This window comes from Cupressus sempervirens, chromosome 1 (assembly GCF_028749045.1).
Source record: "Cupressus sempervirens isolate cs-2001-9-10 chromosome 1, ASM2874904v1, whole genome shotgun sequence".
NCBI classification, from domain to species: Eukaryota; Viridiplantae; Streptophyta; class Pinopsida; order Cupressales; family Cupressaceae; genus Cupressus; species Cupressus sempervirens.
This window is the reverse complement of record NC_143118.1, coordinates 679,282,863-679,299,582: the sequence shown is the minus strand read 5'-3', so window position 1 is coordinate 679,299,582 and position 16,720 is coordinate 679,282,863. Positions and strand designations below refer to the sequence as shown.

The 16,720-nt window shown below is 36.1% G+C and overlaps 1 protein-coding gene across 1 annotated transcript; it reads right to left on the bottom strand.

The window, feature by feature from the left end:
• Positions 1 to 7,913: 7,913 nt before the first annotated feature.
• Positions 7,914 to 10,602, bottom strand: LOC149579722 (uncharacterized). Its single transcript, XM_089802463.1, has 4 exons — positions 10,419 to 10,602; positions 8,512 to 8,731; positions 8,255 to 8,382; positions 7,914 to 8,164 (listed from the first exon to the last, which is right to left on the bottom strand). The coding sequence occupies exons 1-4, from the start codon at positions 10,600 to 10,602 to the stop codon at positions 7,914 to 7,916; spliced, it is 783 nt and encodes a 260-aa protein (XP_089658589.1).
• Between the last annotated feature and the right edge of the window lie 6,118 nt (positions 10,603 to 16,720).

Sequence of the window (16,720 nt, the reverse complement as noted above, 5' to 3'; positions counted from 1 at the left end):
AATGACTATTAGTACTGTGGGAAACCAGGTCATAAAAATAAAGATTGCTGGAATTGAAAGAAAAATGAAGGAGATAAACCATATGGAGACAAGGAGCCAAATGTGGTAAGTAAAAAATCCAAAGAGGATGCTTTGCTTCTGTGTTTAGAAAGTGTTGATGATTCATGGGTTTTAGATTCTAGTGCTTCATTTCATGCTACACCTCATAGAGGTTGTATCATTGATTATGTCTAGGGAGATTTTGGACTTATTTATTTGGGGGATAATGAACCCTATTAGATTGTTGGAAAGGGAAAAATTAAGATTAAGTTGTAGATTGGGAATCATTGGCTACTACATGAGATAAGACATGTTCCAAGGCTGAGTAAGAATTTAATTTTAGTAGGGAAACTCAGTGATGAGGGTTGTGTAGTTACTTTTAATGATAAAAATTGGAAGGTTTCAAAAGCTTCCCTTGTAGTAGCAAAAGGTGTGAAAGTAGGCACCTTATATCTTTGCACAAGTCATATTGTTCCTTCTACTTTAATTGTTTCAGAGAAAAATGAATGTTTAGGAACAATTGCTATAGTTGAGTAGGGAGAACAAATAGTTGTTGTAGATTCTGATACAACATTGTGGCACAACAGACTTGGGCACATGAGTGAGAAAGGTATGAAAGTACTTCATTCAAATAATATTTTACCAAGTCTGAAATGTGTTAATATGGATTTTTGTAAAAGTTATGTGTGTGGAAAACAAAAGGGAGTGAGCTTTGTAAAGACTAGGAAGGAAAACAAAAAGGAGAAATTAGAGCTTGTGCATATAGAGTATATGGGGACTTGCTCAAGTATATTCCCTTGGTGGCTCTCATTATTATGTTACATTTATTGATGACACAACTAGAAAAGTATGAGTTTATTTCCTTAGATAGAAATCTATTGTATTTCAAACTTTTAAGAAATGGAAATGCTTGGTTGAAAATGAGACTATTAAGAAATTAAAATGTCTCAGATTTGATGATTGTGGTGAGTATTGTAGTCATGAATTTGAAGATTATTTCTCTACTAATGGTATTCATAGATAGAAAACTATTCCAAGGACTCCATAGGAAAATGGAGTGGTTGAATGCATGAATAGGACTATAATGGAGCGTGCAAGGAGCATGAGGTTACATGTTGGGTTGCCCTTACACATGTGGGTGGAGGCTGTCAATATTTCTATGTATTTGATTAATAGAGGTCCTTCTACTCCTTTGGGCTATGGTATTCCAGAGGAAGCATGGACTGGTAAGAAGGTGAGTTATTCTTTTCTCAAAACTTTCGGCTATGAAGCATTTGCTCACATAGATTCTAAAAATAGAACCAAGTTGGAAGCTAAGTGAAAGAAATGTGTATTTGTTCGATATGGAATTAATGAATTTGGTTATAAGCTTTGGGATTTTGAAAATCATAAAATTTTAAGAAGCAAGGATGTCATATTCATGAGAAAGTGTTGTATAAAGATCTATTGCAACAAAATGAGAAGAAAGAAGATGATTGTGTAGTGTTGGATGATATTCCAATATTTGATGTTCCAGCCATTCCTCATGATGTGCAACAATTGCAACAACAAATACCACACACACTAGTGAATGTTAGATGGTCAACAAGGAAAATTAGACCTCCTAAAAGATTCTCTCCCTCTTTGTATTCAATTTTACTTACTGATTTTGGTGAACCTGAATGTTATGATGAAGTTATATAGGTGGATACTAAGATTCAGTGGGAGTCTGCAATGAAAGATGAAATGAACTCTTTTCTGAAGAATAAGACATGGGATTTATGCAAGTTGCCTATAGGTAAAAGAGTTTTACAAAATAAGTGGGTTTACACATTGAAAGAAGAGGGAGGAGGTAAGAAAATATTTAAAGCTAGGTTAGTTGTGAAAGGATTTGCATAGAAAAAGGGCATTGATTTTGATGAGATATTTTCTCCTATTGTTAAGATGACTTTTATCTGTACTATTTTAAGTCTTGTGACTACTAAAGATTTGCATTTAGAGCAGCTTCATGTTAAAATAGCTTTCCTTCATGGTGATTTTGATAAAGAGATATATATGGCTCAGCCATAGAGATTTGCAGTCAACGGTAAGGAGAACTTAGTGTGGAAATTGAAGAAAAGTTTATATGGCTTGAAGCAAACACCTCGACAATGGTATCCAAAATTTGACAATTTTATGCATGAGCATGGTTATAGTAGGTGTCATTTAGATCACTGTGTCTACTTTAAGAGGTTGGATGATGACAACTACATTATTTTATGTTTATATGTTGATGATATGCTTGTAGCTGGGTCTAACATGGATCACATTAAGGGGCTGAAATGCCAATTAGCACATGTATTTGCTATGAAGGATTTGGGGGCAGCAAAGCAAATCCTTGGTATGAAGATTTGTAGAGATAGGAAGAACAAGAAATTGACGCTATCTCAGACTAATTATGTTGAGAAGGTGACATTTCTCTATGGAGAATGCTAAAGCTGTCAGCACACTTTTACCTGGTCATTTGAAGTCGACTAAGGAGATGTGTCCCAAGAAACAAGAATATGAGGATAAGATTTCCATGGTACCCTCTTCTTTAGCTATAGGAAGGTTGATGTATGCTATGGTATGTACCATGCCAGATATTGCACATGCAGTGGGAGTTGTTATTACGTATATGAGTCATCTAGGAACTAAGCATTGGAATATAGTCAAATGGATTCTTAGATATTTGAGAGGAACATCTAATAAGTGTTTATACTTTGGGGGCTCTACTACTAATTTATAGGGATATGTTGACTTAGATTTGGTAGGTGATATTGATACCTGCTGGAGTACTGCAAGTTATGTCTTTATTATTGGTGGGGTAGATGTGAGCTGGGTTTCTAATTTACAAAAGTTTAATGCTTTATCCACTACAGAGGCAGGGTATGTAGCTACTACATGTTGGGTAAAACTAAGGTTCACTGGGATAGCCTTTTATGGATATAATTGAATCAAAATTATGCTTACAAATGTCAATTCAGGATTCCTAAACTCGTGAGAGATATAACAATTGTTTGCTCAAGGTGTGAAAGTAATAAATAAAGGGTTTTATGAATGCAAATTACTGCTTACTAATAAATTAAACTACCACACATTCATTGTAAATGAACACAAATAAATTAAGAATCAAATTACTACAAATGAACTTTAAACACAAAACAATTGAAAGTCAAACACACCACACATCTACTGCAAAATGAGTTTTAAGATTCAAACAATACTTTTTATAAATGGATTAAATTCATCTAAAGTTCACACCTTTTAACAATTAAACAATGTATTAATTAACACACCTCTAAGTAATTAATCACACTCTTTTAGATAATTAATCTCAATGAATGCTTATTGCGAAAGTTGTTGTCTAATTGGAGGTTGGTTTAATTAAGGATTATAATCTGCTCAACTGCGATAGGAAGTATGGTAGTGACAGGAGGTTTTTAACTGACTGGTTTTAATACAGTGCAACAGAGAGTGTGATGAGTGTGGTAGGAAGTATGATAAAGAAGGCATAGAATGCTCTGGATGGTGACAAGAGGCTATGAATATTAGGAGTATTTTAGCTCAATGACTGAAGGGATATGGTAAGGGGAATAGAACAAATGATATTGCGAGTATTAAGGATGAGTGCAGGCAGTAGGAGGAATGTGGCAAACAGTAATAGATTTATGTAATGATAGGATAATATCAAACAATTTCTTTATAACTTATCACAACCAATTACTTCATTAGACAAATGAAGCGATAATCAATCGACAAGCTCTATATAGATTCAATCAAATATATAACAAACTTCTTGAAAATGCATACAATTAAAACTTGAAAGGAACACACGAAATAAACAATATGAAAATACTTACAAAATAAACTGCACTAATCTCACCAAGTTTCCCAAGAGGGGGCCCTCCTCTGGTACGCAGGGTGAGAACTAACTTAAAACTAGCTGCTATAAGAGTTTTGCATTCTCAATTCAGTATTTTAGGGATGATGCAAAAATAGGGAATTTCATATATTATCGATCATAGGTCTTTTGATTCACATTTGCTTATATAATCTAAAGTGTTTAACCATATTGACAACTAACTCGAATGGTTGCTAGCTTGTTTCCCAAACATAGACAATAGTTTGTTTTGGTTGCACGCCATATATAACAATTTATAAAATAGTCTAACTATAATAACATATGGCCAAAGGTGAGCCATTCGAAACTAATTTCTTAGTGTAACAAAACAACAATCTTTAAAATGGATCTTCTAGCTAAATACTCGATTACGCATCCTTAGCTTTCTCAGCTCCTGTAGTAGCATAAGTCACAATATGTTATTTTTAGAAAATAAATAGCTTTTAGGAACTATTCTTCCCTCTTTTAGAGAAGTACTGAAATATTCTAATTTCCTATCAATAGTTTAGCAAAAAGGGAATTTTATGCCATAGAAGTGGGAAATGTATGAGGCAAAAGATTAACAAAATTAGGGCACTATCAGGACTCATCATCTCCCCCCAACTGAAGGATTTGCATGTCCTCATGCAAACAAAAGATACAAACCAGGTGGAACATTGCTATCATGGTGCTCCATGGACTCTTTTGAAACTATAGTTGGACTGTTAATGTTATCTTATTCTATGACCCTGGATTTGAATTGTTGAAGCTCCTGCCAAAGTTGCATAAAAGTATGTAGAAATTCATTGACAGTAACCATAGGAATGCCTGGTATTGTTGCTGTCAATGGAATAGGATCAAGAAGAGGAATAAAGGCACCCAATAGATCCCTTGGAGTCATCTCAGGAACAATCAAAGACTGTGATGTCATCAGGTGACAAGAACTCTCTGTATTTCCTGTAGCACTTCCCGGAAGGGGTTCTTTCTGAGGTGTTTTAGAGTTGTCTTGCACATTTTTCTTTAAATGATCCTCAACCTGTTCATCTCTGGATGGTATTTTTCACTATATCATCTTGCCATATAGTACCTGGTTCAGATTCACCTCCTACATCAAGTGTCTGTTGACTTATGTCTTGATCAAGATAGTTCTTTGGAGATTTTGTGGCTTTATCAGGGCTCATTTGTACTATGGGTTCACATTCAGGTTCCTTATTGGCTTGACTTTCAAGGATTTATCCTTCCTTGTTTGTGTTAGGATTTTCTAATTCATCTTGAGGGTCACACTAGTCTGCAGTAGTATCACCTTTGTGAGAATTATCTTCTTCATTAGTAGGGTTTAACAAACTTTCTATGAATGGTGCATTCCTCTTTTTCTTCGTATGTCTGATTTGATGGCGGTGTTCCCTACCCATTTTTTCTTTTCATTTCTTATTAGAGCTACTGGTCAAAACCTCAACTTCGGCATCTGTAGCAGATTGAGCAACATTGGCTAGGTTTTCTAAGTGGCTAGCAGAGCATGGTAGATTATGGCATATTGGAGAGGGGCTAGGTTTTTTTGTACTAGAGGAAATGCGTAGGCCCTTTTTGGGTGTATGCAAAGATTCAGCAATAGGGTTTTTTTCTAGGTCATGGTCTAGAGAGGGTTGTTCCACAATCATAGTTTCTGTTTCTTTTTGCTGGGTTTGAAGGGCATTATATGCAGGGTCAATAAATGCATCCCATGCTATGGGGGTTTCCTGGAGCTGAAGACCATGTATGACCAATAGCTTGATTAAACCTTGATGTGCTAGGGAATTTTCATGACCTTCTCTAAATTGAGTGCAAGCTCTCTTCAAGGAGTAATACATATAATACAGAAGATTAACCAGTTGCCCTATCCTCAAATGAAGCATGAGTCATAAATGATGTGCATGAACAAAATTAAAGCGGCCTTCATAGGTAATGTACTAACCTATAAATTGGGTTACCGAATCCCATGGCAAAGGAAAGGTTTTGCGTCTAGCTCCTTGTCCCTTAATAACCTCCATGGACTCATTGCGCTGCAAGAAATTGGTTCTGTTGGTCTTTAATTTTGTAACCCGTGTACTAGTAGTGGGAAAATATAATTCACCAATTTGGGGAAGATCTGTTACAGTGGCCACTATCTGCACCGTCACAGGAAAGGTGATGCCTCATATTGTCATAGAGTCTTGATCAAAGGCATGGGCAAATTCTTCAGCAATGGTAAGATCATAACCCTGTAGCCGACAAAAAAATTGATGCCATCCTACATGGCAAAAAATCTTGTAGGCCTCATTGTCTACCAGTAGCTTGTCCATGGAGTCTAGTTCAAATCACTTACATTTTCCACCCATAATAGCAGAAAAGTTTGAATTCAAAAGGACAAACAGAGAGGAACAGAGGGTTGATTAGAATTTGTCGTTTTAATGGAAAATGCAGAGGTAAAATAATGGTAATCGGGATTCAACCTATGTGAATAAATTATGAGGAGAAAGTGGCAAGAATGGCAATAATTAATGGAAATTCGGAGGTACAACACCCCAACACCCCCCCCCCCCCCAACTTTGGCAAGAAAATGTCCCATTTTCGCTAAAACTAGAAATAGAAAAATAGAAAATGAAGTACAACTAAAAAGAAGGGTAAGAAAACTCCTTGAAAAGTAGTAGAATGATGGATTGGCAATGTTGAAACAATGATTGAGAAATATCCATGCCGCATGAGCCAAATATGGAGTAATTATGCCAGAAAAATGAAGGAGCATCGTGGAAAATGAAGGAAGCATGTGAAACCTGCAACGGAAAGATTTGAGAAAAAGAAAACTATCATTAAGAGAGAAGATCACAAACAGAGACACGTGCAAGGAGAGTGATGGTAGGTATTTGAAAAGGCCAGAGTGACAGGATCGAAGAAACCTCCTACCACATCCAAGCAAGAAGGATGGGCGTGAAAAGAAAAAGGGCGACAGGAGCAAGGAAACCTCCTATCACAACCATCAAGGTTGGTTTTTTTAAAAAAAAATTTATTACGACACAAGACTAGCGAAAAATCAATTTTCAACCCAGTGTCACCTGGAAGCATTGGCGAACCAATTTTCATGTCTAGGAAGTCTAACAACTACAAGTCACTGGACTACCCAGTTCTCAACAAGTAGTTGGCCAACAACACCAGAGATCTGGTTTTCATTGTTGGATCTTCTCTTCCCTTTTTTTTTTTAATAATTTTTTTTAAAAATATAAAAATATATATATATATATATATATATATATATATATAATCAATGCTGAATGAGATCAAAGGGAACCATGATGAGTTCTTTGGCAATCTCCAAAAAGAAAGTTTCCTTTGAGAGAGGCCTCCTATATAGCTTTAATCGATGACCATTAACAAGAAGCTTGCAACGTTCAAAATCCACAGTGCAGAGTTGGACTGCACCATTGTCATAGACATGTTCAATTTCATAAGGTTAAAGCCACCTTGTATGAAAGTTACCTTTGAAATCCTGGAATCGGGAGTCGTATAAAAGCACCCAATCGCCAGGCTGAAAAGAACGCTAACAAATGTGTTTTTCATGCCACAATGTTCGTTGATTTTGAACAAGTTTGGTATGAAGAAGTGCCTCTTGATGAAACTCATAAAGGGAGTGGAGTTGGGTTAGTTGTTCCTTTTGAGCATCAGAGAGACTCAATCTGAGTTCAAGTGCAGTTCGAAGAGTCTTAATCTCAAACTTAATAGGAAGTACAACCTTCTTACCATAAACCAATGCATAAGGGGTCAGACCAGTGGTGGTCTTCCATGTAGTACGATAGGTCCACACAGCTTCAGGAAGTCATGTGGCCCAATCACGTTTATGAAGTGTAACAGTTTTGGTAAGGATGTTCTCCAGTTCCCGATTAGTCACCTCAACTTGTTCATTCTCTTGAGGATGATAAGGTGATGATTTTTTGTGGTTGATCTCATATTCCTTGATTAATGCAGAAATGAGGTATGAAGTGAACTAAGGTCCTTGATTAATAGTGATTTCACGTGGAACACCAAAGCGAGTGAAGATTTCAGAATATAAGAATTTAGCAACTTTGGTATCCCTGGCGTGTTTTGGTGCGACTACTTCAACCCACTTTGTGACATAATCTGTGAGAACAAGAATATATTCCTTGTTTGTGGATGGTGGGTTAATAGGTCCAACAAAATTAAGGCCCCATTTTTCAAAAGGCTCAATAGAAAGCTGAGGGTGAAGTGGCATCTCATCTGATCGTGTAGGACAACCCATGCATTTGCATTGGTCACAATGTTGAACATAGCATCTACAATCCTTATGAAGCATAGGCTAGTAATAACCTATAGTCAAAATCTTGTGAGCAATTCGTTGAGAAACAAAGTGTCCTCTGCAAGGTTCAGTATGGCAACCACGGAGAATGTCAAAGACATCTTCCTCAGGAATGCAGCAGCGCATGATATTGTCAATGCTAGTTCGGAATAGAAGACCATTAATCCAAGTATACTATCCACTGAGGCCCACCATCTTATGATGCTCATGAGGGGAGAAGTGCGGTGTAAATTTGCATGTAACCAAATAGTTGGCAATGTCGGCATACCACAGACTTTTGGCATAGATTGCAAAGAGGTGTTCGTCAGGGAACAAGTCATCAACAGGAACAACTTCATTATTTGATTGAGGTATCCCAGACGAGAAATCTGCAACCACATTTTCTTGACCAAGCTTATCAAGTATAGTGACATCAAATTCTTGTAATAAAAGAAACCATCGAATAACCCTACCGGTTACCATAGGTTTATTCATCAAAAATCGAATTGCTGAATGATCAATATGAACAAACACTTTATAACCAGTAATGTAATGCCAAAATTTATTAATAGCATAAACAACTGCTAAAAATTATTTTTCAGTTACTGTATAGTTTACCTCAGCATCAGTGAAATTCTTGCTAATGTAGTAGATTGAATAGAAGAGATTGTCCTCCTTTTGTCCAAGTACTGCTCCCATTGACAAGTCAGAAGCATCAGTGTGGATATGGAATGGTAATCCCCAATTAGGACCTCTAAGAATAGGAGTAGTTACTAACTTGTTCTTAATGGTTTCAAAGGCCTCTTGACATTCGGGGGTCCAAGTGAAAACAACAACTTTAGCTAACAAGCCAAACAAAGGAGAAGCAATTTTACTAAAGTTCTGACTAAATCTCCTATAGTATCCGGCATGACCAAGGAAACTCTGAACATCTTTTTGTGTTGAAGGTGTGGGTAGATCTTGAATTATTTGGATCTTTTTGGGATCAACCTCTATACCTTTTGATGATATTAAATGACCTAAGATAATTCCTTCTGTCATCAACATATGACATTTCTCATGGCTTAAAGACAAATTAGTATCAATACATTGCTTAAGCACTTTCTCTAAGTTATCTTTGGCTTCTTCAAAGGTATTTTCATGAACTGTAAAGTCATCCATATAGACTTCTACACAATCATTAACTAGATCAGCAAAGATACTTAATACTTGATGTTGAAATGTTGTGGGAGCATTACATAACCCAAAAGGAAGAGCATTGTATGCAAAGGTTCCCCATGGACAAGTAAAAGTAGTTTTGTCCTAATCTTTTGGGGCAATGTAGACCTAGTTGTAACCACTAAATCTATCCAAAAAGGAAAAGAATCACTTCCCTGCAAGAGTATCCAAGACTTGATCAATAAAAGGTAATGGAAAATGATATTTCTTAATAGCGTTATTTAAAGCTCGATAATCAACACAAATATGCCACTTACCATTTTTCTTTGGAACGACAACCAAGGGAGATACCCACCTACTATTCGAAACTAGATAAATAAATCAAACATTGAAAAGTTTTTGGAGTTCCTCTTTGACAATATCATGCAAGGCAGGATTGAGTTGGAGCTATGGTTGTCGAACTGGGCGACTCCCCTCCTCTATATAAATGTGATGGGTACAAGTGTCAGGATGAATACCGCGCATGTCTTGATATTCCCATGCAAAAGCATCTTTATGCTCTTGAAGCATACTTATGAGATCCTTAAGTGAGTTGGTGTTAATTGTGGATTAGCATTAAGGGTATGCCCAGGGAAGATTTCCATAGGTTTTGATGATGTTTCCAGCTTTTCTAAAGATAATAATGGACTATATAAACATGAATGTGGGAGAAGTTGATGTAACGTGAGGAAGTGCTGAATGGATCTAGGATTGCCAACTAAAGGAACATTCCCAAAAGGATAGTCAACAGTCGCATGAGAAGGAAAAACCATAGTTTCCAGGATATCATTAGACTCATACCTATTTTGAAGAAATTTACTAAAATGGCCTCATCAATTGGGTCTTCAAAATACTATACTTGCTCAATGGTAAGGACTGGAACATAGTCATTTGAATCATTGCCGACCCAGGTTGGATCCTCGGTATCTAATAATGGTTGAGCAGGAGGATATAAGGTTAATTCTTTTGTTTTCTCACCATTAGAAATAACCATGTTACCTGACCGACAATTAATGTGGGCATTGGCTACTGCTAACCAGGGTCTTCCAAGGATGAGAGGATATCCCCCCAACTTAGCTTTGGGCTTTAGGATCATGAAGTCGGTTGGATAATCCCAACTATTAATGGAAAGAATGACATCTTCTATAACCCCTTCTGGTCTGACTAAGGAGCGATCAGCCATTTGAAGCACTATAGGAGTAGGTCTAAGTCCCTCTAAAGATAATTTTATTTTTGTTTCATTTGTCATTACATTTATAGCAGCACCTAAATCCACAAGTGTATTAGGAATAACAATAGTATCGATACTTACCTGGATGACAAGACTGCCAGGATCTGCATATTTTGGAATACTGATATTCCCTAACATTAATTTTGCATGTTGTCCAATAACTTGAATAGTCTTTGGATCCTTCTTTTTTTGATGTTCGGTACATAATTCTCGTATTGTCTTGTTGTATATCGGTACATCCTTAAGAGCCTACAAAAGAGGAATTTTGATGTTAATATTGCATAATTCATTTAAAATATCAACTCATGATGTGCTGGCTCTTTAGGCTCTGGCTTATGAATGAATCGATCAGGAAAGGGTGGTTCTTTTTCTGGTTCCTCTTCAGGTTCATCTGGGATCTCTGTGATAGTAGGTCCTTTAAGAGCTTTCCCAGATCTAAGGTGTACACCATCCAACTCAATTGAGTTATAGGATAGGTGGGAAAATTAGTCACTTCAGTGTGATAGATTGGTTGAGGAGGTTTATTATTGGGATTTGTATTTGGTTGAGTTGGCATGGATGTGGGTTTAGGAGGTTGCGATGGATTTGAAGGTGGGTTCGAAGAAGATGAAGGTATGGGAGGAAGGAATTGTTGAGGTTTTTGGTAGGGGCTTATTAATGGTGGTGGAGGAAAGGACTGTTGTGGAAGATAAGGTTGCATATACGGTTGTGAAGGTTGATATGATGATTGAGGAGGTTGATATGCAGGTTGCGGCCTCCATGTTTGATGCCATGGTTTTGTACTAGGCTAAAACCTTTGGGGCCATTGCTGATAAGGTTGAGGTTGTTGATAACGTCCATACCATGGGCCTTGGTTAGAGAATTGCTGAGGTGGTTCGGAAAAATATTCATTGGAGAACCCTTGAGGTAAAAAGTGGCATTGTGAAGCCATATAATAAACTAGTTCTTTGGTATATTCCATAGGAATCATCCCTTCAGGAAGAGGTCATAGCGTTGAAGTCTTACTAGCTTCCTCAAGTGATGCTACATTAGTCCGATTATAAGGGCAATCCTCCGGTCCATGCTTCTTATGACAAGTTGGACAATATACGGCTAAGGCCTTTTCAGCTTCCTCGTGTTTCCTACGAGAATACAATGTGTCAATTTGTTTGCCCATATGATTTAATAAGTCAGTTTCAATATCTTCAAGTAAATTACCAATTTCATGCTTGGAAATACCTAATGCATTACCCATAGTGGAAAACTTACTTGAATTCCCGTGAATAGATCGATGAGACCATGAATAATTCCTGCATATATTGCAAATATCTTCAAAGGACATTTTAGAAATATCACCTTTTCCAATCAAATTTAAGGCATCCATGGTTTCATCGTGAATTCCTCTTAGGAAAAGCATCTTGATGGTTTCTAAATTTAAATCAGGATGTCGTGAGCATTGTAAGCTAAAGGAAAAATGTTCCAAGAAATCTTCAACTAAATCTTCTTCTCATTGAGTCATGCAAAAGATTTCATCCCATACTTCCTTGGTCTTGCAGTACTCTTGATACTTTGATAGAAAAGCATCTTTCATTTGGTTCCATGTCCTAATGTCCCTAAGACTCATAAACCATTGTAATGCAGCATCTTTCAAAGTAGTTGGAAAGAGCTTTAATTTTTGTGCATCACTTTGATAATCATAGCTATTACAAAGGACATCAAATTTGAATAGGAACATATCAGGATCCTCAGAGGTTGGCCCTTGAAATATGGGAAGTGCTGAGTGAGGGATATTTTTCATAGGGGCATCATCAATGGGAGGCTGAATAGGAAATTCAAAGGTTGTATTATGTTGAACAATTTCATTCATATTGTTTTCATCATTATTTCCCCCTACATTGTTGTTTTTGACATTGTCATCCATGAATTTTTCTAGAACTTTGGTTGCCCAAGGTGTAAAATATGTTTTAAAGGGTTGTTCCTGGGGCTTTGGAGGCTTACTACACCTAATTTCGTATGATTTTGCAAACTGTTCAATAGTTTAGAAGGGTGTAGTATGAGAGGTGAATTGAGAGAATGACTGGATTTTAACTTCACCACTTGGCTTGGTTTCAATGGTTGATGGATTTTTCTCTTTTTGTGACTTTTGATTATTTGAGCTACCTACGGATTCATTCTTAACAAATCTACCTTGACTATCTCTAGGCCTATTCATGCACCTAAATGATTTATTGCAGTGGAAACCAAAGGTACTATCCTAATCAAGGTCGACAATTACTCAAGATTTCTCAAGGGCTCACTATTCCTATCTTGACTTATTATAATTTCACGTCTTTAATATCTCTCCTTGGCAATGGCGCCAAAAATGTTGGGTAAAACTGAGGTTCACTAGGATAGCCTTTTATGGATATAATTGAATCGAAATTACCCTTACAAATGTCAATCTAGGATTTGTAAACTTGTGAGAGATATAACGGTTGTTTGCTCAAGGGGTGAAAGTAATAAATCAAGGGTTTTATGAATGCAAATTACTACTTACTAATAAATTAAACTACCACACATTCACTACAAATGAATACAGAGAAATTAAGAATCAAATTACTACAAATGAACTTTAAACACAAAACAATTAAAAGTCAAACACACCACACATCTGCTGCAAAATGAGTTTTAAGATTCAAACAATACTTTTTATAAATGGATTAAATTCATCTAAAGTTCACACCTTTTAACAATTAAAGAATGTATTTATTAACACACCTCTAAGTAATTAATCACACTCTTTTAGATAATTAATCTCAATGAATGCTTATTGTGAAAGTTGTTGTCTGATTGGAGGTTGGTTTAATTAAGGATTATAATCTACTCAACTCAGACAGGAAGTATGGTAGTGACAGGAGGTTTTTAACTGACTGGTTTTAATATAGTGCAACAAAGAGTGTGAAGAGTGTGGTAGGAAGTATGATAAAGAAGGCATAGAATACTATGGATGGCAATAGGAGGTTATGAATATTGGGAGTATTTTAGCTCAATGACTGAAGGGATATGGTAAGGGGAATTGAACAAATGATATTGTGAGTATTAAGGATGAATGCAGGCGGTAGGAGGAATGTGGCAAACAGTAATAGATTTATGTAATGATAGGATAATATCAAACAATTTCTTTATAACTTATCACAACCAATTACTTCATCAGACAACTGAATCGATAATCAATCGACAAGCTCTATATAGATTCAATCAAATATATAGTAGACTTCTTGAAAATTCATACAATTAAAACTTGAAAGGAATAGATGAAATCAACAATATGAAAATACTTACAAAATAAACTACACTAATCTCACCAAGTTTCCCAAGAGGGGGTCCTCCTCTAGTACACAGGGTGAGAACTAACTTAAAACTGGCTGCTACAGGAGTTATGTGTTCTCAATCCAGTATTTCAGGGATGATGCAAAAATAGGGAATTTCATATATTATCGATCATAGGTCTTTTGATTCACATTTTCTTATATAATCTAAAGTGTTTAATCATATTGACAACTAACTCGAATGGCCGCTGGCTTGTTTCCCACACATAGACAATAGTTTGTTTTGGCCGCAGGCCATATATAACAATTTATACAACAGTCTAACTATAATAACATATGGCCAAAGGTGAGCCATTTGAAACTAATTTCTTAGTGTAACAAAACAATAATCTTCAAAATGGATCTTCCAGCTAAATACCCGATTATGCATCCTTAGCTTTCTCAGCTCCTGTAGCAGCATCAGTCACAATATGTTATTTTTAGAAAATAAATAGCTTTTAGGAACTATTCTTCCCTCTTTTAGAGAAGTACTTAAATATTCTAATTTCCTATCAATAGTTTAGCAAAAAGGGAATTTTATGCCATAGAAGTGGGAAATGTATGAGGCAAAAGATTAACAAAAATAGGGCACTATCAGGACTCATCACTACAGAGGCAACTAAGGAGATGATATGGCTTCAGTTCTTCTTAGAAGAATTGGGACATCCTCAAAAAGATAATTATTTGTTTATAGATAGTCAGAGTGCCATTCATCTTGCCAAAAATTCAGCTCTGCATTCAAAGACCAAACACGTACAGTTGCAATACCATTTCTGTTAGTGTAGTTTTCTATTTTTCCTATTTTGCTAGGTTTTTTTTACACTTTTAATAATCTTGCTTAGGTTAATAAAGCATGTCTTATTAGGTGAATGGTTGTGAGGTGTCACCTTCCTACATGTGAGCATCCATTAGCTATCTTGGGAAGATACTTTGCTATCTTTAGTCCAATAGATGGTTGCTCCTCATTGGTTGGTGTTGCCACCTCCTCCCTCTTCCTAGCCTATATAAGCATGCTACCTGGCTTGTATTTGCATATCTTGTTTTTGCACCCTCTTAATGCTATTTTGCTTCCAACATTTGCATTACTCTCTTGGAGACTAACTCTATGATGCTATTTTGATTTTGTATCATTTGCATTCATAGTTTAGACATTTACTCTTTGCACTAGTTTTCTAGGTTATTAATCTTTTCAGATTCTAACATGGTATCAGAGCTTTTCTATGTGCAAGAGTAGATTTTAGTTTCCTTATTTGAGAGATTCGGAGGGGGGGGTGGGGCTAATAAACTTTATTGTATTTTTTTGAAAAATGAAGTATCCTCTTCTCTTGCATCTTTGGATGATCCTGAGAATTAGAAAAGTTTTGACAAAAACAGTTTTTCTCTGGGGTTTCAATCTCAAATCTGACAACCAACTTGCATATTTGGAGTTTTCAATCAGTATTGTAGGTTCCACCATGCCATTGATGGACTTAGGAAGCTGATCCAGCATTTGCATGTCATATTCTGGTTGCTGGGGTAATTTTTTGATTTTTGGAGCCATTTTTTATTGTTAAAGGCGTCTGATTTACACTACAGCAACATCTTCTGTACATCAGCAAGAAAAACGCTTTTTGGATTTTGTTAACAGCCCTGAAAAACCATGTAGGTATCTTTTAGATTTTGCATGCAAGATGTATATTTTGCAGAATCAAGCATGCAAAGCTACAACCATACCCCTCTCCATTGGCAGTCGTAGATTTGAATGCAGTTTTCAAATGTCTCGTTCTTGCTCATATGGACTCCGATTTTGATGATTCTTGTTATGAACTTGGCTATTTTTTTGTGCTCTATCCACTAGTGGAGTTGTTTTTAGATTTGTATGCATGAATTCTTCAGAAATTGTAGATTCTCAGTCGTGACTGTGCACAGTTCTCGTTTTGGAAACTTTGGAGGATCATAACTTTCTCATACGACCTCGTATCGAGGCAATTCTTTTTTTGAAAGGGCATGATTTTTTGAGTAGATCACAGTGGTGCTATTTGTTTCCTTGATTATTGTGCCCAAGTTTCACTTCTAGCATATGCTCTTCATGAGGGTTTGTAATGCATTAAAATCAAGACCACTAAGTATTTCTTTCTAATGGTAGTTTTAAACACACTAGAATAAAGTGCCAAATCATATTTCTTTGGAGGGGGGTTCTTTGATTGAGTAAAAAGGGGGGGGCATTGTCGTGGTTGGGTTCTCTTCTTTCTAGCATTTCTTCTCTGCATTTTTTCATCATGGATCAAACAAATATGCCCATCCTAACTCCATACAATTATTTTGAGTGGAAATCATGCATGACAATTCACTTAAGGAAAGCTGGATTAAATAGGATAATTATGGGACTTGAAACTGAACCTGCTAAAGATGAAGATAAGCCTAAGTGGTTTAACAAATGTGATGAGGCATTTGGAACATTGTGTTTGTCTGTTTCTCCTGACTTGCTATTTCACATTGAGTCTTTGAATATACCAAATGAAGTATGGACAAAGCTAGAAACACTATTTGGCACACAAGATTCAATGAGGGGTCATATGTTGGAAAATGAATTAATAAGTTTGAGTCCAAGAAATTTCAACACAATCCAAGATTTCTTCACCAAATTGAAATCATTAAGGCTGTAGTTAAAACAATGTGGAATTGAAAAGAAAGATGAACAACTGATTCTTAGTATTCTCTCTAAGTTAAGTTCAGAATATTTTGTGTTTGTCTCTACCTTCTAT